General features: G+C 44.1%; 1 protein-coding gene across 12 annotated transcripts in view; it reads left to right on the top strand.

Annotated features, from left to right (window-relative positions):
- Positions 1-27,794, top strand: part of Fryl (FRY like transcription coactivator) — a 222,919-nt gene that overhangs the window by 148,281 nt on the left and 46,844 nt on the right. For all 12 annotated transcript variants that reach the window (XM_021653944.2, XM_021653945.2, XM_060380743.1 and 9 more), the window contains 19 exons: positions 2,486-2,723; positions 3,833-4,018; positions 4,303-4,389; positions 5,732-6,000; positions 6,578-6,773; positions 7,695-7,819; positions 8,599-8,656; positions 10,827-10,918; positions 13,517-13,689; positions 15,931-16,091; positions 16,742-16,852; positions 17,903-18,057; positions 18,350-18,449; positions 19,366-19,534; positions 21,432-21,691; positions 22,004-22,144; positions 23,732-23,900; positions 26,130-26,214; positions 26,912-27,024. In XM_021653944.2, the coding sequence (XP_021509619.2) occupies positions 2,486-2,723; positions 3,833-4,018; positions 4,303-4,389; positions 5,732-6,000; positions 6,578-6,773; positions 7,695-7,819; positions 8,599-8,656; positions 10,827-10,918; positions 13,517-13,689; positions 15,931-16,091; positions 16,742-16,852; positions 17,903-18,057; positions 18,350-18,449; positions 19,366-19,534; positions 21,432-21,691; positions 22,004-22,144; positions 23,732-23,900; positions 26,130-26,214; positions 26,912-27,024 (2,888 nt within the window). The remainder of the gene's footprint in view (positions 1-2,485; positions 2,724-3,832; positions 4,019-4,302; positions 4,390-5,731; positions 6,001-6,577; positions 6,774-7,694; positions 7,820-8,598; positions 8,657-10,826; positions 10,919-13,516; positions 13,690-15,930; positions 16,092-16,741; positions 16,853-17,902; positions 18,058-18,349; positions 18,450-19,365; positions 19,535-21,431; positions 21,692-22,003; positions 22,145-23,731; positions 23,901-26,129; positions 26,215-26,911; positions 27,025-27,794) is intronic.

Here is a 27,794-nt window from a genome sequence, read left to right as displayed (position 1 = left end):
AGAGGGTGCAGAATTTGAAAGTGGCTTCCGCAGCAGGTATGTTAAACCTGCCCTTCCGGGTCCCACCTCAGCTTCACCTGACCTACATCTGTGTGGAAGGTGTTCCCGCCAGATGACTCTCCCACCTCGCCCCTCTAGCCTCCCCCAGAGGGAAGCTGTGCCTGAGAGGGTCCGGCCTAGGGATGCTGGGGAAAGATGGAGCCAGCCTCTGAACAGTGAACGGCAGCTTAACTGCTATTCATTTTACTTTCTTTCCCTTTAGTTGTCATTTTTAATTAATTTACCTCCATGGCCAGAAAGATTCTAGAATATGTTTGTTTGGAATTATAGTGTCTAACTCTTCTTTACTCAAAAGCAAGGGAAGCTAGAAAACAATCCATGAACAAAGGGGCATGTTGTGAATTTATAGACCTCTGTGAAGTCTCTAGGGAAGGCTAATCACCTAACTTTAATTAGCCAGGTCCCATTATTATCGCCTTGGCGCAAGGCGTCATTAACTCGGACACATATATATCCTGAGCCACACTGGTGTGAGATACTTAGTCACGGATTTAAAGGCCGTGGAAGTAACTAGTGTGGATAGCACTGTTACCATGCTCTCCACAGTATTTTCCTCGATGTCACCGCTGGACAGGACACTGGGCTGCAAAGGTGCAGGCCCACCAAGTTGGCTTTGAGGTACGCTGTAGCTGCGTGTGGCTTGCTCCTAAAACCTGTGCAGCTGCAATGGATGTCCCTTTAGCGTCTCTGTCAGTTGAAGGCTGGCTTAGCGAAGACCAGATCTGAGTTCAGAGAACTGTGATACTCCCTTCTTAAGGACATGACATCCTCCTTTTGGGTTGTGGGGAACTCCGTCTTCCCGTGTATGCACGCACATAGATTGTACTCTTTAACTGCTTATTCCTTTGGGTCATTTCTAACTTTAATGTTTTTGCCTTTATTGTTGGCCACTGAAATAATCTTCAACTCCAGATTACATTTTTTTTTTTTATTTCATTAATGTGGTGGCATGCCTTAGAGCTTTGGGATTGCAGTCATTTTACAATTTTATCTTTCATTTGTAGCCAATGTTTGCTACTTTGTGGGTTCTTGTTTCTTCCACCCTTCTCTACCCCTTTTCTTCTACCCTTTCAACCTCCTAACACTAGCTAAGAGAGGAAAAGGATAGAGGGGAAAGGAAAGATCCCTGAATAAAGTCAGGGGTCGGAAAAGGGTTGACATTATCAGTATACTGCTCATGCTGATTGGAGAGACACATGAGGCTCTCTGAGACAAAGTTGATCTTCATTGTCAGGATATCTAATTTCTTCTTTTTGTTGTTTCTTTGTGCATGACTACTTAACAAACTGTGACCAACAGCACCCCTCAAATATATATACCCTCTGAAAAGTCCCCAGAATTCCAAATGTCACACAGTCACAGAAACTATCTGCCACTGGCAAAATCGCACCTCTGCTAGAGCACAAGGCAAATCATAGTCAGCTGCTCCGAAGCAGCCCCATATCCCCACACCTGGGATTAAAACGAACACATATTTCAATATTTCTGTGTTTTTTTAAAGAAGCCAAAATTCCAGAATTGTCACCACAATAGTTTTCTCATTTTTTTGATAAAAAATCTTATAACTAAAATTATGATCATTGTACTGAAGTCTTTAAAAAGTAATTTAACTTTAATCAATTTAATACATTGTTCTGCCTGCATACCAGAAGAGGGCACCAGATCACATTATAGACAGTTGGGAGCCACCATGTAGTTGCTGGGAATTGAACTCAGGACCTTTGGAAGAGCAGCCATGACTCTTAACCTCCAAGCCATCTTTCCAGCCCTAATTTAACTATTTAAAAATGTAATTAATACATTCTGACTTAGTGAGCCCTAAGCTCTCTGGGCCTGATTTTATTTTCAAGGTGTGGACCTTTCCTTATATTACTCCTAAAGTTGCTTCCGTTCTCATCCTCAGGAATTATTTCTGTTGATTCCATCTTTTTTATCACCTTTGTAATGAGCTGTTTATATTCATCTACAACCTGAAAGAAATGATTGAGTTTACTTATGTCCTCCAGTAACTGAATAAGTATAAGTTATTGCTAAGATCCTGTGTGGTTGGACATATTTTTATTGATTATAGGACAGCATTCTAAACTATTTTAAGGGTTGAAGAGGTTTGAAATGGATTTCTGATGTCATCCGTATTCCTCCACAACATCCTATCAATTAAATTCAAGATTTACTATCCTGAAACTGAGAAAAAAAAAAAAAAAAAAAATCAATGATTGTAAGTAGATTTATATGGAATTTAAACTATATAGTTTAAATTAGCACAGACAGGGAGATTATAGCATGGCAGAGTGAACACGGGCCTCTGTCTTCATATTCCCACAGAGCATTTGAAGGGACAGACCAGGTTATCTCACTTTGAAGTGTCAGGCAGCGGCAGCACGTTTTGTCCCAAGGCCTGCTAACGGGATTCTGTTGCCGGTAGGCTCACGATCCATATGGATGAAGAACTGCGGGCGCTGGCGTTCAACACTCTGCAGGCCCTGATGCTTGACTTCCCGGACTGGCGGGAGGACGTTCTCTCAGGATTTGTGTACTTCATCGTCCGTGAAGTGACCGACGTCCACCCCACGCTTCTTGACAACGCCGTGAAGATGCTGGGGCAGTTGATAAATCAGTGGAAACAGGCGGCTCAGATGTATCACAGGACCCAGGACGCCCAGGTACCACATGCTCCCCCATCATCACTTGGGGTGTGATCAGTAGGAAATGAGCGGCTGTGGAGTTAACCGGCTCAGACTGGCACCGTCCAGCTCTGCAGCTGTCTGGCTGCGGTGCCCTTGTGTGGATGATAATCCCTTGTTCTGGACTGTCGCCTCAGCCCGTGTACTGGATACCGAGCGTTTGTGTCCTACCTTTAGCCCTCTCTGTTTGGTAACAGGCTGTTTCATCTGAGGTAGGAGTCGTAGGGATAACTCTGTCATGAAGGTGTTTCCAACGTCTCAGAGCTCCTATATGGAACCTCTGTCATTTGGATTGATTGTTTTTGCACCAGTTCCTTGAGTGCACAGGTCGGTGCTCCTTCTCTGTGGAAGGACGGAGTTGATTTTATAACACTGCAAACGCCATAGAACCCCAGCAGCTTAGAGCTGGACCACCCAGGGCAACCCAGGGTCCTTAATGGGCATGCAGATCCAGAGCACCGAGGAAACCTGCTTCTGACCAGCTCCAGGTGATGCTCTGTACCCAGCCTGTATCTACATATGAATAATGCAGTCCAGACTCTCATTTCCTGAGTGTAAACATTGCACCGAGAGTGACTGAGTGATGGTGGCAAGGCCACAGGGCAGTCAGCGTGACAGAAATTGGGCATATCCTGTTCAGACTGCCGTTGGCGCACTTTATTCTCTGCGTACTATTACTGTATTATCTTCTGTGCAAATATGAATCAGTTGCACTCTGAGCCTCCCTTCTCCCACAGGAGCACTACCACTGAGATACACACCGAGACCTGTTTTTACTTTTTATTTTGAAACCAGGTCTCTCTAAGTTGTCCAGGCTGGCTTTGAAGTCCCTGTGTATCCTACACTGGCCTGAAACTTGGGACATTCCTGCTTCAGCCTCCTGAGTTGCCAAGACAGCAGGCCTATGCCACCAGCCCCAGTCCACACTCTTATGTTTTTATAAAGTAGATGATGTTTGAATCACTGGAGCAGAGGCAGCCCTGTTACCATAAGGCTTGTAATTTGCCTTACTGGATATTGTTTCTTTTTCAAATTCATACATTTTTTAAAAATTTTTATTTGTTTTTAACTTGCATTTATTTTTCAAGCATGGCATCGCTAATGGAGGTCCTCATCCCCCTCCTCTGGAGAGGAACCCGTATTCCACTGTGTTCCACGTGGTGGAAGGCTTTGCACTGGTCATCCTGTGCAGCAGCCGGCCCGCCACGAGAAGACTGGCCGTCAGTGTCCTCAGAGAAATACGGGCTTTGTTTGCACTTTTGGAGGTACCTAAGGTAAGACTGAGGTGTTTCATACAGACATCGCATGGAAGGGTTGTAAGACTGGCCTTCTGTCCATTCTGTCCGTCCGTACTCCATGCAAGTGTCGCTTACTTTATGGCTGCCTGCTAGAGTACACCTGAGGCAAACCCACCCCACCCAACCCTGCATCCCAGTTCTTCACAAGAAAAGAGTGTGAACTCAAACTCTCCTCAGCTTGGCTTCCTGTTGTCTACTCTTCTTAAGGATTTGTTTTTTTTTTTTTTATTTATTAGACATAACAGTCTTTTTTTCTGTAGGGTGATGATGAGTTAGCCATAGACGTGATGGACAGGCTGAGCCCATCCATTCTTGAGAGCTTCATCCATCTCACGGGGGCTGATCAGGTAACTGGAGGAACTTCTCCTCCATCTTATTTTGGGGCTTAAGGCAAATGAATACACGTGTGTGCATGCATGTGTGTGTTTGTGTGTCTCCTTAACAAATGCAGTGATAGAAAGTATTTCTCAAACATAAAGGGTCCTAAAGTGGTGTGGGCTAACGTGATTAGTTCTTGACGCTGTTAAAAATAAGTTGATTTTGGTAAAATGGTCCCTAAGACGTTTCCCTTTAATGTGATGTCACCGGACTGTGATTTGCTGCCTTGTGGTTACAGTCATGGGAAGAAGTACTCTTGAAATCAAAGGCAAAAAAAAAAAAAAATTACTTTCCTTTTTCACTGAATATTTTATTTGCTTTATGAAATTAAGTAGATAATATGTTAAAATGTAGAGAAACATTTTATCAGCAGACCTATCACAAAGAAAACTGGTGGTATAAATTTCTTTTTTTTTTCTCCTCCTCCTCTCTCTCTCTCTCCTGCCCTTTCCCTCTCCTCTCTTTGCTGTGCTTGGGATAGAGCCCAGGGCCATATCCAGTCTAACTCTTTTAGTTTTTTAAACTTCTTTTAGTTTTATGTAGCATGGGTTGGATGGGGAGGGAAGTCAAGTCAATATTCCAAGGTTGATATAGGAACAACTGTGAAATTTACTACTTGAGTTTTAATTCTCCTATTTTGGATTACCTAGATGAAAGATTTATTTGCTTTCTGTTCAACACCTGGTTCTTATAACTCATTTGTTATACACAACCTAAGGCAGGTAATAATAAAAGTTTATGAGACTAAGACATGATTAAAAATTATACAGTTAAAAGAACTGTGTTTTAGATCATTAACCTTGTATTATGGTAACAAATAGAGTAGTAAGTGACTTAATAATGTCCTAAACAGTACTTAATGAATAAAATGAAAAAAGGTAGATATTAATTTCTTTAAGAATCTGAATGTTAAGTTACAAAATTTTATTGATGTGTACCTCTGGAGACAGCACACATTGCAGGCTGTTCCATTTCATCAGCATGAAAGTGAATGGTTTTTGGTTACGTCTAAAGAGTTCTGTGGACCCACAGAAGTTGAGTATCCGCACAGCCGTCACTGAAGCTATGGGTCTTACCCTGCTTGGTCCACACAGCCTTTTGAGATTAACAGAAGCTACAGCATGTGTCTCTTGAGGATTCACCCACGTGGGAATGTCAGAAATTCACTATCCCCCCAAATCTACACCCAACCACACTTCATAGCTTCTATTCCAGGAAGCACTGATAGTCCACTTCTGACACAAAGCACCTCATCTAAATGGATATAGAAACTTCTCAAATGCGTGATAAGTATTTACTCTCTCTCTCTAGACTACGTTGCTGTATTGCCCTAGCTCAGTAGATCTGCAGACACTGGCAGAGTGGAACTCCTCTCCCATCAGCCACCAGTTTGATGTGATCAGCCCCTCACACATTTGGATATTTGCACATGTGACCCAAGGCCAAGACCCATGGATTATTAGTCTCTCCAGTTTTCTAAAGCAAGAACACCTTCCTAAACACTGCTCCACAGCTGTGAGCTATGCGTGGATGTTTGCGTACACGAGGCTGCAGCTGCTGTCCCCCCAGGTCGACATAAAGTAAGTCCTTTGAGCGTATTTAAAACGGGTAGTCAGCTTCTGCGATGTATGCTTTTGAAAAGTGACATACACTGGTAATTCTCTAAGTCTTGAGCTATACTAAACTGCTATATTATGGAAGGGGCAGGGGAGAGGTGCGAAGGATGTAGACTTACTGAGACCTGTCTGATCTATTCTGCCTCACACGACAAGCATCTAACACTTCACTCATTTCTCTCTTTGGTCCTCCCACAAAGACCGAGCATTTGCAGTAAAAACTCTATGCCAACCATCATCCTTTAAGTTGGTAGACAACTTGGCATTAGTTACATAAAAACTTTCCAAATGTGTTGTGCCCTTGGTAGTTGCTGAGGAGAGAGATAGTCTCTCACTTTAGGGAGTGGCCGTTATTAGGTGGCCTATGACCCAGTGTATGGTCTGAGTTCTTAGTAATGGTGAAGCATAGAAACGAAAGACACCGTTGGGAGGAGGTAATGATGCATGAATATCAACAAAATACTTTGAATAGATTGTGAGATTTTCCAATAAAAATATTGCTTAAGATGTACGATTTCTGGTTTTTTGGTTTTTTTTCTAGTAGCCCCATCAATGCTAAGAAAGTAAATACCACCACAAGCAGTGACTCGTACATCGGCCTGTGGAGAAACTACCTGATTCTCTGCTGCAGCGCAGCCACCTCCACCTCCCCTTCAGCATCCGCAGGCTCCGTGAGATGCTCTCCTCCTGAGACGCTGGCGTCCACCCCTGACAGTGGCTACAGCATCGATTCCAAGGTAGGCCTTTCTCACCCTCCGTACGGTCCCAGTGATTGCACGAAAGGGATGGTTTTGATTTCTTCCCACGGAAAACAAAGTACGGTGGTTCAAGAAGTTTTTGAAAGGAAGGACGGGAGGAAGGAAAGAAAGAAAGACTCCAAGAAATTCTATTGTTATATTTGTGGAATCCTACAAGAATAGGGTTTCCCCTTGGCAAAAAGGGACCACGTTCATAGCAATAGCATTGTGAATATTCTAAAGGAAATAATAAAACACGTCACCCTGTATTCTGCTTCCCAAGCCCTTATACTTCCCATTTTCAATAGGGTCATTCATTCATTTTTTTAGTTATATGAGACAAGTCTCGTAATCCAGGCTGGCTTAGAACTTACTGTGTATCCTTACCTGGCCTCAAACTTACAGCAGTTTTCTTATCTCAGCTGCCCGAGTCCTGGGATTACAGGTGTGAACTACCACGCCTTGGTCCAGAAGTCATCATCTAAGTAATGTTCTCATTACTTAGATACAACATAATGGACACTCGAGAATAGCTCTTAAATAGATTTTATGGTAGGAAGCCAGACATCATGGCATGGTTGAAGGAAACTTAAGATCAGGGTGTCAGAATTTTGGTTTTTTTTTTATGCTTATGGACCAAAAGATAGAAAATAATCTGATAGATCCTTTGGACTGCTATGTGGTGGTTAATCACTCTAAGAAATACAGACACCCACAGACAAGTTCTGTGAATGAACTTGCAGTAAGCCAAAGGACATTTAGCTTTTCCAGGTCATGTGACTGAAAGTGAGTTTGACTGAGCATTTGTTTGCCACAGAATCGCCATCTGTGCATTGTCTTTAACCAAAGATTGTTGAAATGTCAAGTTATTTGATTGGCTATCCAACTGTAAGTGGCTCTTCTGTTTTCTTTTCCTCTCAGATTATTGGCATCCCATCCCCTTCATCCCTGTTTAAGCACATAGTCCCAATGATGCGCTCTGAAAGCATGGAAGTCACAGAGTCCCTTGTTCTAGGTCTTGGCAGGACCAACCCGGGAGCCTTTAGGTAACTCTCTTCTTACATTTTCTCTGTGTGCTAGAATGACATGTAGTTCTAATAAGAGGGTGGGGAGGAATGAAATGGAGTTTCATACCGCCCTGACTTCTCCACTCCAAACATCCTGATGGCAAGTCAGTGTATTTGAGCCATCTATTTTTCATCTGAATTGAGAAAATTAAAACTTTATTTTCTCCACAGAATTGTTCTCCTGACATTAGCATTTTTATATAAATGATCAGACCGTGTGTGGATTTTGTTTACCTGGGCTTTTAATTTTTTTTTTTTCTCAGTCCTTTGCAACAAGCACATTTTCAGTTTAAATCAAAATGTAAGCCAGGTCCTATCTAAGCTTCTGTTGCTACAAATACTGGGTCAGTAAGCAACTGCATGTGTAAATCAGTTTCCTTTGCTTCTGATCATCTCCCTAGGAAAAGCAGGCTAGCCTGCTGGATGGTAAAATGTTATGAGTCCTAGTGTGCTAAGGTAAAATGACGAAGGCAGATCATTTTATACACAACCGTGTTTCAACTCCATAAACCATTAGCAGTTCACAAAATGAAATAAAAATAGAATGACGTTTTCTTCTTTCAATGTAGAGGCTTCTACCATGGTCTGCAGTTTCCAAGTGTTGTATTAAATAACTGTTTTATAATCAAAGCATTAATAACTGTTTAGAACAGCAGGCTTAGGGTTAATACTTGTCAGTTTCTGCTATTTCAGTTTGTATTGGCAGATTCTGCCTACTTGGCTGCCAGTTCCAACAATGTACACCATTTTTCTTCTAGGGAACTAATAGAGGAGTTACATCCCATAATTAAAGAAGCACTTGAAAGAAGGCCAGAGGTAAGCTGCTGAGTTTCCCATCATTACATATTTATATAGTAAGCATTGTCCCGCTGTACCCTAACTAGTAGAGTAAAGGGTAGAAAATAAGAACTAAAATAAAAGATGGGTGTGTTTTGTTATCGTTTGTTTTCATTTTATGGGCAGGGTCTCACATCACAGCCCAGTGCCATCTGGAACTTACCATGTAGACCAGACTGGCCTCAAGCTCAAGAAATCCATTTGCCGGTGCCTTCCGAGCACTGAGATTGAAAGCATGTGCCCCCATGCCCAGCTGTCTGGGTAGTTTAAGCTTGTCTTCTCATATGTACATTGTCTCCCCTGCCCAGTACAACACATGCAGAAAACCAGGACGTAGAGCAGTCGGAAAGTCACCTTAGCATCAGGGACAGCAGGGCATAGGATCTGCACGGAGTTGGCAGGCTTTCCGAGAGTGACCGCACGATGAATGCTCTCGGCACTGCCAGCCTCACCTCTCTATGGCAGCCACTTAGTTGCCTTGGAAGCGTGAACACAGTCATAGACTGCTGTCGTCAGCAGTCAGCTGTGGGCGCCTTCCAGCAAACTTTCCTTAACAGGCAACAAGTGGCCCAATTTGACAGTCCTGTTCTCAAAAATCCCATCTCCAGAACTGAAACATTCAGAAAAACAGTAGGAGTTTAGGAGTATGTAAATTATAATTGCATCCATGTGCTGTGACACATGGGTATGAGCTTATAGAAAGGCATAGGATAATGCCTCAGGACTCTGCCTGCGTTGTTGAGAAGAGCTGATACATGAGCTGATCTTGGGAATATTTTTTTTTTCCCACAATGGACAAAATCATTGTAGGTAGAAAACCAACATTTAACAGCGTTATAAAAGAATCTTAAAATTGCTCCTTTTATTATTTTATTTTATTTTTTACAATGTCTTCTCTTTATATCCATACTGTAGTCCCCTCCCTCATCTCCTCCCAGTCCCAGGCTCCTTCCTTCTTCCCCCATCCTCCTCCCTATTCCACTGATAGGAAAGGTCCTCTCCCCCTACTGTCTGACCCTAGCCTATCAAGTCTCATCAGAACTGCCTGGATCCTCTTCCTCTGTGGGCTGGAAAGGTTGCCCTTCATTGCTTCATGTAGATATGAAGCTCTCCTGAGGAACTTAAGCAGGAGAAGGAGCTGGTGACCACTGCTGTCCTGTAAAGAGAGTTTTAAGCCCCAGTATTGCTCCTTCCTGTGTTTGCGGCCACCCAGTAGAATGGAGGTAGTGTTCCCCCTTGGTTACGGGGTGTGAGGATTCGGTGAAGATGTCCTTGAACAGCAGCTCTGATTTGAGAGCCTGCAGCCCACCGTCCTCCTGTGGAGAATAACGGGAAGCCTTCGGTCGGAACTCCGCAGACGTCCTTGAGGGCTGATGGCAAGCTGTCCACCTCAGAACGAGTCCCCATAAACTTTAAAAAAGATGCCAAGGAAGCAGTAAATGGGACTGAGTCAGCAAACCGGCTGGCTTCTGGAGGGCAGGAAGATGGATGGGCATGTGGAAGTGAAAGATTAAGGGGAAAAAAATGTTTTAATTGCTCCAGATGAGGAAAATTACTTTGTAAATGAGAGGAGGTGGATTAGAAAGTGATACCGGAGGCGTCCCTCTTACTCCTGTTTGACTGCAGGAATCGGCACTCTGGTGAAATGTTTAGCTGTTATTTTATCCATTGCTTCCTGTGTCTACTCAGCCCACAATAGGCCATGCTTTCCTTTGCTTTTTGTCTATACTTCCTGTTGGAAAAATTAATTAAGTGTGAGGCAGATGTAGGCAAAACCGTAGTTTTTTTAATTTGTTGGGATTATTTTCTGAGCCTAGTTTTCTGAGTCTTAGGGACTCCTCATGAGTCAGTGATAAGACTTCTTTAATTAGCTCTTCTAAACCAGCAGGCTGGCAGATCACCCACAAGTAGCTGTCGGATTTTATTTCTGCCGCACCTAGGAGGGGTCAGCTTATTAAATGCCCTGTGGCTTTGTCCATAGGCCTGTCCCTTTGAGACAGCAGCTGGCAGCACCCTCACTGCGCCAGTAACCCCGATGAGCCCACGCCTCTCCCTGGCATTCACACTGCTGACTTCCAGGTCATGCTGGCAGTTTCCCACGAATTTCTCCAGGGTCTTCTTAACTCACATCTTTATATGTTTGGAACAGAATATGAAACGGCGCAGGCGTCGAGACATTTTACGAGTACAACTGGTACGGATATTTGAACTGCTGGCGGATGCTGGTGTTATTAGTCACAGGTCGGTGTTGGATTCTGACTTTCAAAACTTCGGTAGGATGAGAGAATGTGTTTTCCCCTTGAAATAGGTGAAAGTGGAAAAGCACCACGGTAACAAAAATGCTTGCCTAGTACACATGTCAACCTCTGAGAATATTAGCTACCAATTAAAGAGTCATCTAGCACATTAACCAGAAGTGATGTACCACCAGAAGCGGAGGCAGATTGCCTTGAGTCTGAGGCCGGCCTGAGCTACAGAATGACCAAAAGTCTACGAGTACTAGTACTAGTAGAAGTAATAATAATAATAGAAATAATAGAAATCTACAGTCAGCACTCAGTTGGTCAAAAACTAGCTCTGATATGCCCATGCCTTTGATATTTGGTTCTAGGAAAAGGCAATAGTGGTGGCCTTTTCTTGACAGATTTATAATTTCTTACCTCATTTTGAAGATAAATATCTTTTGGGCTTGAAAAAAAAAAATGCCTCACGTGTTCAAAGGCTAAGTATTAACAAGGTATGCAAATTTATTCTAATGAACTGTTGCTGATCCTGCTGCGGAAATTATGAACTTTACGAATGTAACTCACAGCTGTTTTTCCACTGTTCACAAACTGTCAATCCTAGAGGTGCTCTTGACAGGAGGAAATAGACCCTTGAGGAAACTACCGTTAGCCCTGAGTTGAAAGTGGACAGTTTTCTTAGGAGGGTAATACATTGGCAGCACCTGACCCTTAAAGGCAAAAAGCAATGGACCTGACCTTGTACTCGAAAGGTAACCGGAAGGAAGTTTTGATGGAAGGAATCTGTCGATAACTTGACAAGCGCAGTGATAGCATATGCTAGCTAGCATTTGTCCTTGCTGTTTGTTAGCGAGCCTAACACCTTTCAGGTCTGCAAATTAGGGGCTTAGTGGAAGAGAATTCTAAAGCCCTAGATTCCCTTTTTTTTTTTTTCATTTTGAATGGAAAACAAAAAAACACAACAAACAAAAACAAAACATATGATGGAAGGTCATCCATTTGAAATTATGAAAAATAAAATTGAGATTTGTGGGCTTGAGACAAAACGAGATGAACGTGTATGATATGAGCCTTTTGTGGTCCCTTTGAATGTGGTGGTAGAGAGTTGGAGGCTCTTGGAATCGTTGTATTTTGGATAACTACCAAATATTGGTATATTGAAAATGAACTGCAGAAGCCATACCCACTACTGAGCCATCATTGTTTTAGGGGGGAAAAAAAAGCTATTTCGGTTTTGTTTTGTTTTTTTTTTTCTAAGAGAACATTAATAAATAAAATGTTTTTTCCTGCTGTGGACTATGTCCTCCATCCCACATGGGTAAAGACGGGGACATTTTGAATGCCAGAAAGACAGCGAACCCCACGTGCCTGGTGTGTACGGTAGCCACTTTGGATCTTTAAGTGAACTGATGTTCTTTTCTGGGGTGGGTTGCCGCCCACTAGTTGGTCATGATCTCAGGGTAAAGAATATTCTTTCAGGCAAGTCAGAATTTGGGTCACCAGTTCACGCAGAACATGTTCATTGTTATAGATGGTTTTGTTTTGTTTTTTTTTTTTAATATGGCATTTTAAACACGTAAATTTTGTTTTGTGTGATCAGTATCTTTTTAAAGTTATAACTAAGAAAAGAATTATTTTTTTTACTTTAAAAATATTAGAAGTACTTTCCCAATACAGCAAGAGTTGACCTTGCCAGATGGAAATGTAATGTCCTTCGATTTATATGATATGAGCCTTTTGTGGTCCCTTTGAATGTGGTGGTAGAGAGTTGGAGGCTCTTGGAATCGTTGTATTTTGGATAACTACCAAATATTGGTATATTGAAAATGAACTGCAAAAGCCATACCCACTAGTGTGGGTATGTGTGATGCATATGTGTGGGTATAAGTGCTTGCACTTACTGTCTCAGGGTCCTCTTGCAGAGTGCCTCATGTGGGCTTTTTTACTGAAACTGCTGTCATGGTCCTGGGTCTATAACTAAGAGTCGGTGGGACCAGACAGGAGTCTAGCCTCTGACGCTGAGCAGCTCATGGCACTCTTGCCTCTGTACGAATCCCAGAGAAAGGCTTAGGGCAGGTCCAGGAGCCTAAAGCAGTCTGAGGTGCAGCACTGTGTCCTGGGAGTCCCTTTAGATACACACTTACCGACACCTGTCCCTCAGAAGGCCGGGGATAAGCGCCTGGTAGATAAGCAACTATGCGAAAGGTGTGGCATCACGAGCATCGGAGACTGGCTGGGACCGGCCTCCCTTTCTGCACTGACACATCCCACCCCCAGCCCGCCACTGCCCCCAACAGGCCTCCTTACCACAAAACTGTATGCAGTTGGAGCGGCGGTAATTTTAGTTGTTATAAAAGCTGGGTATGAAAAAATGAGCTGCAGTGTAGCACCCACCGTGATGAAGAAGCACCACCTGCTTTTTACATGTTAAGCCAAAAGAGCATGTCTTTCATTTTTGTGCCTCAAGTGTCACCCTGCCACTAGCACACCAAGTTCACCATGCATCACACTGATTGTGGCGAACGGGTTCCGGGCTTGTTTGGGTTGGAACCAAGGTGACGTCCTCCCTGTGTTTCCTTCTCTTCGGCATTCTCAGTGCGAGCGGTGGCCTTGATAACGAAACGCATTTCCTCAACAACACCCTGTTGGAGTACGTGGATTTGACCCGACAGCTTCTGGAAGCGGAGAATGAAAAAGACTCCGACACGCTGAAGGACATCCGATGCCATTTTAGTGCCTTAGTGGCGAATATCATCCAGAACGTTCCAGGTAGGGCCTCAGCTTCTCGGAGCTTCCTGGGATGTTAGGAGACCATCCCTACCCTCTCCTCCCCTTCAAGGCTCTATTTTAGGGAAGTCACTTGTGGGTCAGTGGGGAAAGGCACTTCCTGTGCAGGCTGATGACCTCGGCAACTTGCCTGTGACCACCACACCAGTTTGGAGGCATGTTCCCACATGCACACACACATACATGCAGACGCGTAAATAAATAAATAAACGAAATATATTTTCTAACTGATTTATTTTTATTTTATGTGCATTGGTGTTTTGCCTGTACGTATGTCTGTGTGAGGGTGTCAGATCCTGGAGTTACAGATAGTTGGAAACTGCCATGTGGGTACTGGGAGTTGAACCCCAGGTCCTCCAGAAGAGCTACCAGTGCTCTTAACCGCCGAGCCCCACAAAAACTCTAACATGTGAGCATCCTGGGAAACCGGCAACACAATGTCAATGGCAAAAGATTTTATTTTATTTTTTATATTAATTACAGTTTATTCACTTTGTACCCCAGCTGTAGCCTCCTCCCTTCTCCCCTCCCAGTCTCACCCTCCCTCCCTCATCTCCTCCTATGCCCCTTGAGATTTTTTTTTTTTTAAAAAAGCCTCAAAATTAGTGTCAGTAACTAGAAATCAAGAAGCAACCAACCAGCAGGGATTATCAACAGCCGTCAAGACTCTGCTACAATATTCGGAAGGTACCCATTGGGATAAGCCCTTTGGACGAGTTTGTGGTAGATATAGCTTGCAGATTGAAGGAAGAGTGCAGATGATGGGTATACATTAAAGCCAGTGGACAGTGCTGCTGAAGGATTCATTTAACAGGTGTGTGCCTATTTTCGAACAGGCACTGAGAAATGTGCTATGAAGATTGATCTATACAACTGTGCTTAAAAAGTCACAAATTCTTTCCAAATACAAGAGTTAAAAAGATTGCTGTAAGCTTTTCGTATGCAGGATAAGTGTTTTCTCTCTCTCCAAGTATGGCTGTTTTGTTATTTTAAGTAATATATACTAACCTTTGGCTTTTAAACACGTGTTGTATTTTTAACAGGATCTTTTAGGTACGTAATTAGACTTGTTAATTTTATACACAGGAGCTTTTTTTTTTTTTTCATTGAAAGAAAAATGACTAGAGGGTCAAAAGCATGTGTTTTTCCTTTATATTTTCTGTGTGGAAAGTGGCTACTGCAAAGATAGATTTAGTTTTGTTACTGTGCACTTTCCCTACAGCTTCCATCTTGATTTATTGAGATATTGTTGAATTTTTTTTTTCTCTTGTGGTTTTTTTTCAAGCCAGGGTTTTAAAGTTTCTAGGTGACGTTTCTAAGGACAAGCAGGCTGGTCTCGAACTCACAGCGACCTGCCTGCCTCTGCCTCCCAAGTGCTGGGATTACAGGTGTGCGCCACCACCACCTGGCCTGAATTTCTTAACAATTCTTGATGCAGAGAATGTGTAGGGTAGGTGCGCTGGCTAGTTTTAGGTCGGCATGACACAGTCTAAAGCTATCTGAAAAGAGGGAACCTCGACAGAGAAAATGCCTCCAGAAGGTCTGACCGTAGAGCATTTTATTAATTAGTGATTGATGAGGGATGGGGGCACAGCCCATTGGGGGTGGCACCATCCCCGAGCTCTAGTGGTCCTGGGTTCGAGAAGAAAGCAGGCGTTGCTTTTGGTCTCAATGTTTCATCACAGCAATAGTAACCCTAACCGTCCTAAGGCAGTAGGATAGGATTTGAAAGGTGAGGGGTTCCTCTAAACTGGTAGGTTCCAAACCAAAGAGTTTGGCAGAACCCCACAGGCTATGGCACCATTGCAGGGCACACAGACGGCTGTCTGCACATATGACTTGGAGACGATCTGCTCTTCTCTGCTCTCATGTCAAGATGTATGACATGTCATCCTTTTTACAAAAGCAACTTTTTTTTAACTGGGGAAGAAATAAAAAATCTGAAATGAGACATTCCTAGTCAAAAAGCCCTTTTTTAGTATGAATCCAGCCGTTGTGGTTAATGTCTTCATGGAGTTCGTCAGGCAGCCGGGAAGAGGCTAATCCTGACTTGAGCTCCCTCCTAGATTCCTTGCAGCATCCTGCCTGGAGGCTTTAGGTAAACTCAAACGCAACTTCCTCTTTCTATTTTCCAGCCTTCGGTTTTTATAAGTGACAAGTTGGCATGCACATTAAATAAAATGAGCTGGAAGTAACTATGTCTACCTGTGTTTATGTTCACAGTGCACCAGAGAAGAAGTATCTTTCCTCAGCAAAGCCTTCGTCACAGTCTGTTTATGCTGTTCAGTCACTGGGCGGGCCCCTTTAGCATCATGTTTACGCCTTTGGACAGATACAGTGATAGGAACATGCAAATCAATAGACATCAATACTGTGCGCTAAAGGTACTTCCTTAGACCCCTGATTTCCTTTTACTATCTTGAGAGTTCCTTTCCTTTATTCTGTCTCCCGGGGTGTGATATTATGAACAGAAAAGGATTTCACCAGAGCACCGAGAGTTTTAGGGTATGGATTTGTCTGCTACTTTGGTAGCTTTTTTGAGTACCTAAGGTACAGTGCAAGAGTTCCAAACATCTGTAAGATTTCATCATCGTTCTCATAAAAGATGAAGGATTTCCACTAAGGAATACGTATTGCTCATATTCTAGGCGTTCTTCCTCTTGGTCTTCTTGTCTTTAAAGTACACGGTTAATTTCGTATGGTGATAAACTGCTTCACTTTTAAAAGTTACTGCTAGGATAGGGGTAGGAGAACAGCTTTCTGGCAGAGTGCTTGCCTGGCTCATTTAAACCCTAGGTTTTATCCCCAGAACCACACATGAAAAAATTCCTGTTATATACCTACATATAATAGGAAAAAATTCCTGTATATATCTGTATCCATATACTGTTGCATATATTTGCATCTCACATAATATCTTTGTGGAAGATACGGCTAGGTTCATGTGGGTGGAAATGTCTCGCCTCTTCTCATTAAGCAGTGGCATTTAACCTCTGAAGTGTTTTAAATGTAATTCTGATATTATCATTTGAAGGCTATGTCTGCTGTACTGTGTTGTGGCCCTGTTGCAGATAATGTGGGACTGTCTTCAGATGGCTATTTGTACAAATGGCTGGATAACATTCTGGACTCTCTGGATAAAAAGGTAATTTTGACAGCTTCCCTTGACGTCTCCCAATAAACTACCATCGCATGGTTTGCAGGGGTTTTTTGGTTTTTTGTTTTGTTTTGTTTTTTGTTTTGTTTTGTTTTGTGGACCTCTGAAATCAGTCCTCCTTAAAAATAGGATAGAATTATATGTATGAAAAAAACGTAAGGGTGGTGGAGATAGCTGCTCAGTGAGTGAAGCACCTGCCAGGGAAGTGTAAGGACCCGAGTTCAGATCCCAGCCCCCGTGTAAATGCCAAGCTGATGTGGCAGGCTGTTGTAATTCCACTGCTCAGAAAACAACTGGGATTGCCAGAGCAAGCTGATGAGCTGGACCAACAGTATTGGTGAAGTCTGGGCACAATCGAGAGGCCCTGCCTTAATGAATTAAGCAGATGATGTAAAATTAGTATATATCACGAAAGAGAGTTGGAACTATTATTACCCATGTAGTTATTTTAGTTTCCCTTATATACTGTAGGGTTAATATGGTGCTGTATGTATATCTTGATATGGTTTAGTCTAAGTGGCTAAAATATGAAAGTGGAGGGCATTGCACTGCGTGGAGAGGCATGCCCTTTGCTGTGTTTCCTGTCACTCTTGTGACCCCTTTTGAGTCAGTCATTTTTTCCTGCCCTCCCTCCTCTGAGGCCCCTTACCAGCTTCCCAGTACAAAGTGTGGCTCACCTTCCCCTCCCCTTGAACCGAGTTATTGCAAATAATAATAAGACTTGCTAATTGTCATCAAGGAGGGTCCCATTTATTTTTCTAAAAGCATGTAACCATTGTTCACATCAGCTGCCTTGGGGCTCTGTTGAAAGAGACACTCAAACTCAGAAAGGCTTGCAGGACAAAGAGAGAGGCAGAGACTCATGTGGTTCCCAAACCTCCCACCACACCACACCCCACCCCTACCCCCAGTGAGTAACCTGGGGTTTGCTGAACAAAAGGTGACCGTGTTTGTGATGGGACAGTGAACACGGGCCATGGCCGCAGCAGGCCTCCTGTCTTCTGACTCCCCTTCCCTGGGGTCTCGCCCTCCCCGCAGGTTCACCAGTTGGGCTGTGAAGCAGTCACGTTGCTGCTGGAGCTGAACCCAGATCAGAGCAGCCTGATGTACTGGGCCGTGGACCGATGCTACACTGGCTCGCGGAGGGTGGCAGCCGGCTGCTTCAGAGCTATCGCCAACGTGTTCCAGAACAGGTACCCAGTCCTGCTGCCGCTCAGAGGCCTGCTGCAGCGGCCGTCATGTCTGCTTCCGAGAAACTTTCAGAAGCATTAAGAGACTGTCTTTTCTCTCCTTGAATACTAATGCAATGTAGCCAGTAAAGGGTAATGATTCCCCCATGAGTCTGTTGTCTTAAAAACAAAAAAAAAAAAAGGAAGTCGCCTGTAGCCTTAGGGGACATTCACAACCTTGCCCGTTGTCCGTCATGTTAGCTGCTGTGAACATTTCCGACTGTGGCCAATCCTAACTTGTGACGTTTATCCCCAGGGATTATCAGTGTGACACAGTGATGCTCCTAAATCTGATACTGTTTAAAGCAGCCGACTCTTCGAGAAGTATCTACGAAGTTGCTATGCAACTCTTACAGGTTCGTGTGCAGTGATAGAAACCTAACTTTATTCAGGGATTGGCGACATGATAGTTCTACCATTAACGCATAGTGACACTTATAGGAAGGTATGGCTCCAAGTGCTGATTGCCAGCAGAAATGCAAGCTGAAGATGGGATAGCTATTTAAATCTTTAAACAATACAAAGTATTCAAAGTGCTCTGCAGAGGGCTATATTAGTACAAGGAAGAGTATTTTGATACTTACAAGGATTCACTGATTAGGACTGACACACAGGAGAGACAATTTCTGTTTGACAGCTAAGAATGATGAGAGTGGAGCGATTTGGGTTTTTCTGCTTGAGTGTTTTGAGAACCACGTAATTGACAAGATGCACTGATTTTTAACAAGGCCTTACAGTGGGATTGGAGTAGATGCCGATGTTTCCAAAGGCTCTGATTTAGTACACGTGCAGGCCCAGCTAAGGAATTGCACCCGATTTTTTCCTTTCTTCTTCTTCTTTTTTTTTTTTTTTTAAATGAAGAAGAAAGTTAGCCTGCTCTCTAATGCTCCATGTAGTATAAGTCCAGGCCGGTCAGTGCATACTCTGTCTAATGATCAGCTGCTTCAGGGCCTTTCCCCATTTGCACATATTTTGTGCAGTTATATTTTTAGCTGGAAAAGTGATGAATCTTTTTCCATGTCGTGGCACAGTAAGTTGCTAAGCATGTTTCAGACTGTACTGTGAACCCGCATCAGTGGTGTTAGAAACACAGAATGCAAGTCCTTCCTAAACGCGGCCACTTCAAGCACTAGAAATTAATATACGAATATGGTGTCTATATACATTTTAAACTGGAATAGTATTAGAGAGTTTCTTGTTTTTTAATTATAGCTGAACTTTAGGGGACCCAGAAAACTGCTAACTGAAGTTGACGGAATTACTTTCCTGTAGATCCTGGAACCGAAGATGTTTCGCTATGCTCACAAACTGGAGGTTCAGAGAACGGATGGAGTCCTCAGCCAGCTGTCCCCGCTGCCGCATCTGTATTCCGTTTCTTATTACCAGTTGTCTGAGGAACTAGCCAGGGCGTATCCAGAGCTCACTCTTGCCATATTCTCAGGTTGCCCAATGAAATGCTTTCTGTTTCTTTTGCAATCAGTCCAACCTAGTGTGTGTGTGTGTGTGTATACATGTATACATAAAAGTGTGTGCTTGAATGTTACATGCTGTCACAGTGATACAGGCTGGACTCTTGTCTCTACCTCCTCAGCTTCAGGACTAAAGATGGTGCTACTTTGCCCAACTCCACACTCCCATTCTGATTGATGTTTGCCTGACAAGCATTTTACCGACTGAGCTTCCTTCTGGCTCTGAGAGACTATTTTTAGAGAATTCAAAGCATTAGAAATGCGAAGTTGAATCTGAACATGTCAGAAAGAGAAGTTTTTTTCTTTAGTAAGAACTAAACTCATCTGTCTTGCTATTTAAATCTTCTGATGACATGGTCTCGCTTATTAGAAGAAAGAAAAAGAGGGCGTGGTGTACAGTTTAGGCTTTTTGGTTTGTCTTGTTTTTAAACACAGTAGCCCCTCACTGTTGTCAGCTCTGTGGCTCCTCCATCGCAGACAGCTTGGCACCTCTCCACAGCGCACGCCGTGAGTGCCCAGTCACACACCATCCGCCGGCACACCCACCGGTTCTTGTTCCCAGCCCCCTTCTCAGGAGGCCTTTAACTCCGTTAGTGTTGGGTTTCTGTCTGAAACTCACTGGACACCTTCTGGCTGCTAACCAATCTGTGACTTCTAGCCCTCAGCCCCTTGGCTGCTACAGCCGTGATGTTAGCTGTCCTCTGCTCCTCTCAGTTTTGTTCTGTTCAGCCTGGGATGGCGTCCGTCCCCCTGAAGGAGCTCAAGCCTCAACATGGCCCCATTTCCTACACACTGCAGTTAGGATGTCTTTATTCGGTTTCTTTCAAAGTGTCGTCTTGTTTCTTATGCTGAAAAACATTTTGTATAGAAACCACACAGACGCTCCGTGCATGTTGTGTATCTTTGTCTGAAGACTATTCTTACTGTCGCCTTGCTGGTCTCAAAGGTGCAGTTCAGAAATGTTAACCATAAAACGGGCCTCTAGAACCTTGTTGATCTTTCAGAATTGAGACTAGCCCTTACTCAGCACTCCCTCAGTTTTGCTGCCCTTCCTCTCCTCATAGCCACCATGCCACCATTCTTGCCTATGTTTTATGAGTTTGACTACTTTGGATAGATAAGCGGAATCATATTAGTAGTTTATGTATGTGGCTGGGTTATTTCGCTTAGCATACTCTGTTCTGGATTCCTCCTCGTAGCATGGAATGGGTTTTCCTTCTCTTTTCAGGCTGTGTAGTATTCCAGTATCTGGGCATCATAGTTTGTTGACCCATTCTTTCATCTGTCAGTCATTTCCGCTGCTTTTATTTATTTTTTCTTTTTTTTTTTCCCCCGTTGCTTTTATGTTATGAATGCGGATGTGCAAATATCACTTTGAGCCTGTTTTGAATGGTTTTAGATATATACTTAATACTTAGATTACTTGGCTGGTAGAGTAGTTCTCTTTAATTCTTTGAGGAGCCACCATACTGATCTTCATACAAGTATTCACTGTCGTGTAATCTTATAGTCAACAGTGTGAACACATTTATTTAACTGCCAACAGCACTTTGCATTAAAAAAAACAAAACAAAACAAAAAAAACATGGCTGTTTGTGGTGGCACATATTTGCAATCCTTAGTACTCAGGAGGTGGAGTTCAAGGCCAGCCTGGGCTACATGGAGAGAAACTGCATCGGAAAACAAATAGGCTTTGTGTTAGCCATTTCTGCTTATTTGTTTTTGTTTTATGATGTCAGTGAGGAGACATTCTAATATTTGAGAGAGGGCGTTCATTGTATGGGAGATGGCATTTAACTGTGTCTTCCTGGTGATCGAGAAGCCTGTGGGATGATGTTGGTTCTCCTCTTTGATATGCCTGGAACCCAGAGATCAGCCAGCGGATCCAGACGGCCCACCCCGCAGGGCGGCAGGCCATGCTTCATTACCTACTGCCCTGGATGAACAACATCGAGCTGGTGGATTTCAAACCTCTGCCTTCTGGAAGGCGGCAGGACGGCGAGGAGGAGGACTCACTGAAAGACAGAGAGCTCATGGTGACGAGCAGGCGCTGGTTACGGGGAGAAGGCTGGGGATCCCCACAGGCCACCGCCATGGTGCTGAACAACCTCATGTACATGACAGCAAAGGTACAGGGGTCTATGCTTGTCATGACTGTACAGTTTGGGGGTCAGGAGGAGGAGCTATAGCTAGAAACGGATGCTGAGCTGGCCCTGGGACAGACAGACCAAACCTCTAGTATCCACCCCACTCTTCCTTTGATTCAAGCCAGAGGTGACCAGTGACGCTGGTACTTAAGTCTCCTGGAAGAAATGATCATTCCTTCAATGTTTGGGAGAGATGAAACTTCCTGTAGGAGCCATTTCCCAAAGCGTCACAGGGTGACGAGTTCGGCTTTTACTACACAGGCATTTCTGACGTGTCTGTCGTGTGTGTTTCAGTATGGTGATGAGCTCGCCTGGTCGGAGGTGGAGAACGTGTGGACCACCCTTGCAGATGGCTGGCCAAAGAACCTGAAAATTATCTTGCACTTTTTGATCAGCATTTGCGGGGTGAATAGCGAGCCAAGCCTCTTGCCTTACGTACGTATTCAGATCCATTTGTCTTTTTTAAAACGTTCACATTTCCCGATGACCTGTCAGGGTATGGATGGATTGCCCCCACAGAAGTGATTGAGAGTGAGGACAGCCGGGAGCAGTGTGTAGACACTGTCATTGATTCATTCAGCCACTGCCACCACGTGCTCTTCCAGGCCAGGTACTCTTGCAAGTAGTGGCCTTCCAACTGAAGGAGAATGCAGGCTTTACCCTAGGTGACCAGCCACTTAGTAAGTGCAGCTATGATACGGGGTACAAAGGAAAGCCATGAGCACGCCTCGACTGGTTATCTGAGAAACCCCAGATGAAGGCTAACACTTGCGTGGTAGTGATGTAGGATCCACCGACTGAGGTTTCCCTAGGCTGACATTTGGTAAGACAGCTCAGGGCCTGGGTGTTCCAGAAGGAAGGGAAAGTTTGGGGCTAGGTGGGAAAGGAAAAGACATGTGATGTTCTTTCTTGCCATGGGGGTGGGGCGGAAGAGAAAAGCTTAAATCCACCTGAGTTGAGACTGGAGAGATGGCACAGTGGTTAAGAGCACTCTTCGCTCTCCCAGGGGGCCTGGGTTCATTTCTCAACACCCACATGGTGGCTTACAACCGTCTGTAACTTCATTTCCAGGGTATGGAATGCTCTCCTCTTGCCCCTACAGCACCGGCCACACATGTGCTTCACAGACTTGCAGGCAGGCAACACACCCATACATATCAAATGAAAAATATAGTCTATACTTTTAAAAAAATTATTCACATTAACAAAACAGTAGGAACAATGAGGTCTGAGGTGAATGTCCAGGTGTGCACACAGGTTTGTGGGCGGGTGCATCTTCCCAACGTGTGCCCCACAGCAGGCCAGTTCTTCACGAGGTTGCCATCGAAGTCCTTGCACACCTTCCATAAACAGTGGGATGGTATGGATGACATAAGTGACGGATGGAAGCATGCTCCCCCCAGGAGGTGGAGTCACTTCTGGCTACTTCCACGCTATTAAAGATGACTGTACTGTTAAGCTCGTGTGTGTGTGTGTGTGTGTGTGTGTGAGAGAGAGAGAGAGAGAGAGACAGACAGACAGACAGACAGACAGACAGATGCTTGCCGTGAAGAATGAGTAGCAGTCAGAAGGCAGTCCTGCCCTGATGACCGCCCAAAGCTTTTTCCATTAACAAAGAAGTTTTTATGGAAAACTTCCCCCCACCTTTTCTGCCCTCCCTGTGCTTATTCATCTTTCACAAACTGCTTAACTTTATTTTAAAAAAATAATAAAATCTGTCACAGTGGGGACAGGAGTGATGGCTCAGCAATCAAGGGCACTTGTTGCTCTTGCAGAAGACCAGATTCAATCCCCAGCACCAACACTGAGTGCAAAACCGACAGTAACTCCACCTCCAAGGGACCTGATGCCCTCTCTTGGCCTCCTCACGGTGCAGAGCATGAAAATGGTGCACGTTAATTCCCTGAGGGAGGCGTGCACGCCTGGAAACAAACAAGCAAATTTCAAGTGTCCGCCTCCCCCAGACAAAGCCATGACATTAAAAAGCTCGTTTCTCTCTCCTCCCGAACGCCTCCTCTGCAGGTGAAGAAGGTCATCGTTTATCTGGGAAGGGACAAAACGGTGCAGCTGCTGGAGGAGCTGGTGAGCGAGCTGCAGCTCACAGACCCCGTGAGCTCGGGCGTCGCGCACATGGATAACCCGCCCTACTACCGCATCACGCCCAGCTGCAAGCTCCCCTCGGTCACCTCAGGTGAGCGGAGCCCACGTGCCCTCCACATTTCATCACCGACGAAACAAAACCAGATAGCAGGTGCGCATGGGGACTGATTCGAGACTCGGCAAATCTTAAATGAGGAAAGAAATTTCAGTGTGAAAATTCTTGCTGTTACAGAGAGAAATAGTGGTGGTTCTTGTGTACTTTTTCAGGAATGGGGTACAAGTTCCTAAACAACAATTTTTGCCATTTTTGTTGGTGGTTGTTGTTTTTTAAATTCCTTTATGGTGGTGGTTGCTGTTGCATGTGCTTTTAATGAACAGAGTCACCTTGTTTTATTCAGAAAAACACTTATTTGCTAAAACTAGTTGTGTGATTCCATGATGTAATTATTCGGGCCTGTATTATGCCTTGTAGCCAGTCAAGCGAATGAAAGTACCGTTTGCCATCAATAGACTTGTCCTATGTTTATGAAGTGCAGAGTGATGCTGTGATTTGTGAATGATGCAGTATGGAGTCACTGAAGCAAGAGTTCCCTCAAGTACTTGGCGGTGATCTGAGTGGAAGCAGTTACGTTCTGCATGAATAACTTCCGGCGACGATGCAGCAGTATATCTAGGCCAGGGGTTCTCGACCTTCTAACACTGCGACCCCTTAATACACTTCCTCCTGTGTGGTGGCCCCCCGATTGCTACTTTGTAACTGCAGTTTTGCTACTGTTAGAAACTGTACTGTAAATATGTGATAGGTAACCCTGTGGGGGTCGTGACCCACAGGTTGAGAACTTCTGATCCTGGCTGTTGTTGAAAAATGCTGTAAGACTCAGTCACCCGGTGTGTGTTACAAGCTCGCACTTTGTCGATAGCACTGCATCGTTGGAAATATTTGACCTTCTATCTTCATAATTTCATTTTTCTCTGTGTTTTTCTTTCACCTCCTACTCCTACTTTCTGCCGAAACTATGTCTTCACTTCTAGCTTTTTCACATACATAAACAAGCATTTCATCCCAGAATGTTTATATCTGGAATGACCTGCTAGTCGTGTTTCACAGTGGAACTTTGTTTTCCTGTCGTCGATAGCTGATGGCTGTGTTGCTGTGTTCTGATGTGTCATAAGACTTCCCTCGACGGCCCTGCTCCTGGGTCTGCCTCGTGGTGGCGGGCAGTGCCTAACGTCTGTAGGAGGGCGCTGCCGGTGTCCTTTGTTGGTGGCAGTCTTGCTGATGTCCGTCTCAGTGTATGAAGCCTCTTCCCTCGGATGGATCAGACCTCCCAGGAAGAGTTGTGTTGATCATCTCCCGAGAGAAAGAGTGTGGGCATCCGTGTGGGCATCCGTGCGCCTGTATTCACCATTCACACATAGCCTCCTGGAGCCTCACAGCCCATGGCTACGAAGGCTGCATGGCAGGAGACGCACATTCAGAGCATAGTGGGAGCATGCTCACTTCTCCCCTCTGTCACCCCTCAGTCTGAGCATTCTACCTCAGCTCTGCTTGGTTTGCCCCTGTCAAGCCTTCTCTTGATTACTCTCAGCACAGAAGACTTGTGCTGTCAGTGGGAAGAGACAGCCATCAGCCACAAATGGTCATGGAGTTACACTTTGGAGAACGACTACTTTTAAGACAGATTTGTCAGACAGTCCTGTTTTTGGCACTGTTTCAACAACAATATGGAAGCCTCTTCATTTCTCCCACTCCCTGTCTTCATAACAATTATTTCTTACCCATTTATTTTCTTCTTTTGTAGTGCATTTATTTATTGCACAGTAGGGGCATATGCATGCCACCGTGTTCATGGGGAGGTCAGAGGACAGCTCCCAGGGATCATCTCTTTCCACTGTGTGGTCTCCGGGGTCAAACTCAGGTCATCAGGCTTTTTTTTTTAGCAAGTGCTTTTACCCGCCGAGACACCCCTTTTGCACCCACCATCACCATTTGTTTCCTCATAGTCAAGAATATGACGGTCCCGGGGCTGAAGAGACGGCTAAGTGGTTGAGAGCACTGGCTGCTCTTCCAGAGGTTGCGACCACATGGCAGTTATAACTGTCTACAACTCCAGTTCCAAGGGATCTGACCCTCACACAGGCATATATGCAGGCAAACCACCAATGCATATAAAATGAGAATAACACATCATTAAAATATTATTTAAAAAAACTTAGAAGGCAGTCATAAGCATCAGCACTTTGCTTTTGTGTCCGTGGCATATTGATGAAAATATTTATTTCTTTCATTAAGCTAACAGGTATTCTTTTTTTCTGACAGGAACTACTTCCAGTAGCAATACAATGGTAGCTCCCACAGACTGCAACCCTGACTGTAAGGCCCTCAAGGAGAACTTTGAAGAGAGGTGAGTGTTTCTGCTCAGGCGTGCATAAGTCTCTCTGATAGGGTTCTAGGGAAACATTCATTTCCATACTTGGACATTGCCACGTTGACTCCTCAGCATCCTACACTCTTTGATACACCCCACCGATAAAAAAAAAATAAACTGACAAGTCATTCTATCTGGAGAGTTTTCTAAATGAATATTGACTCTGCCTGTCTCTATACCTAGCTCTCCCCAGAATCCCTACATGATTGGATGCTTAGAGAGGAGTAGTTGAGAGCCTCAGCTTTTGAATTCTAAGGTAGAAATTGGCGTGTGCCTGATGAACTTCTCGTGATAATTTAAATAAAGTGTGCGTCTTTTGCACGAAGAAAGCAAAACATAAAGTGGCTGAAGAGACGGCTTGATGCGTAAGCCACTTGCCACACAAGCCATGAGGATTAGAGTAGTGATTCTCAGAACCCTCACAAAAGCTAAGCAGGCACGGCAGCCCACCAGTAACCCCAGCACTCAGGAAGGGGAGGTGCAAAAGGCATCTCTAAGACTAACCACAGAGGCAGGGCCTTAGTCAGGAAAGAGAGTAGAGAGCCATTGAGGAAGTCAGCCAAGGTCAACTCCAGCCTCCACGTGCTCAACCAAGAGAAAGATAAAGCGAATGATAAACCAGAAATGCTACTTCACTGTGATAGGCTCATGGCCCTGATGGTCCTTCCCGCAGCTATGTGCACCTGGACATCTACAGTGGGCTGAACAGTCATTTAAACCGGCAACATCACAGACTGGAGTCTCGATACAGTAGCAGCTCCGGAGGGTCTTACGAAGAGGAAAAAAGTAACCAATTCTCAATGCTCCTTAAATAACCAGTTTGGTGACAAGTGTTGGTAACTGTGTTAATGTTAATGAGTTTGTTTAATGAGGTTTTCTTGGGGGTGGGGTTGTTGGTTTTTTGTTTTTGTTTTTTTTTTTTAACAAGGAATTGTTTTAAAATTATATTTGACTGCCACTAGTTCTAATGTGATCCAAGGTGACTTGATTTTAAGGAATGAATTTATTAAGCAATAGTAAGTTGGGAGATTTTTGTCTGAGCTGCAGGTTCCCTTCAGAAAGCATATAGAATCTCTTCTCAAGAAATGTCAGAGAGCTGAGCTGGTCCACGCTGGCACACGCCTTTAATCCCAGCACACCAGAGACAGAGGCAGGCAGATTTCTGAGTTCAAGGCCAGCCTGGCCTACAGAGGGAGTTCCAGGACTGCTAGGGCTACACAGAGAAACCTTGTCTCAAAAACAAAAACATTAAAGAAGAGACATTGGTTACAGTCTGGCCGTTGTTCTTTAAACAGATTTGCTTATTTTATGGATCCACATTTCCCCAGAAACATTTTCTCTTCTACTTCCAAAGTCATCAATCCTATTCAAGTAGCACTGATACAAGAAGGATAGGTAGAATAAAAGCACATATATTGTAACTAGATTCAGACTCTGGAAGATCTGGTCCAGTCTCCTCCTTTTGTGCATCATGGAACTGAAGTCCAGAGAGGTTAAGTGACTTATCCACGTCACACAGAATTCACATTTCTGGGTGTTCGTTCTGCACCCGGCAT

The sequence above is a fragment of the Meriones unguiculatus genome, chromosome 3, assembly GCF_030254825.1.
Source record: "Meriones unguiculatus strain TT.TT164.6M chromosome 3, Bangor_MerUng_6.1, whole genome shotgun sequence".
In the NCBI taxonomy this organism is placed as follows: domain Eukaryota; kingdom Metazoa; phylum Chordata; class Mammalia; order Rodentia; family Muridae; genus Meriones; species Meriones unguiculatus.
This window is presented reverse-complemented; position numbering and strand designations above follow the sequence as displayed.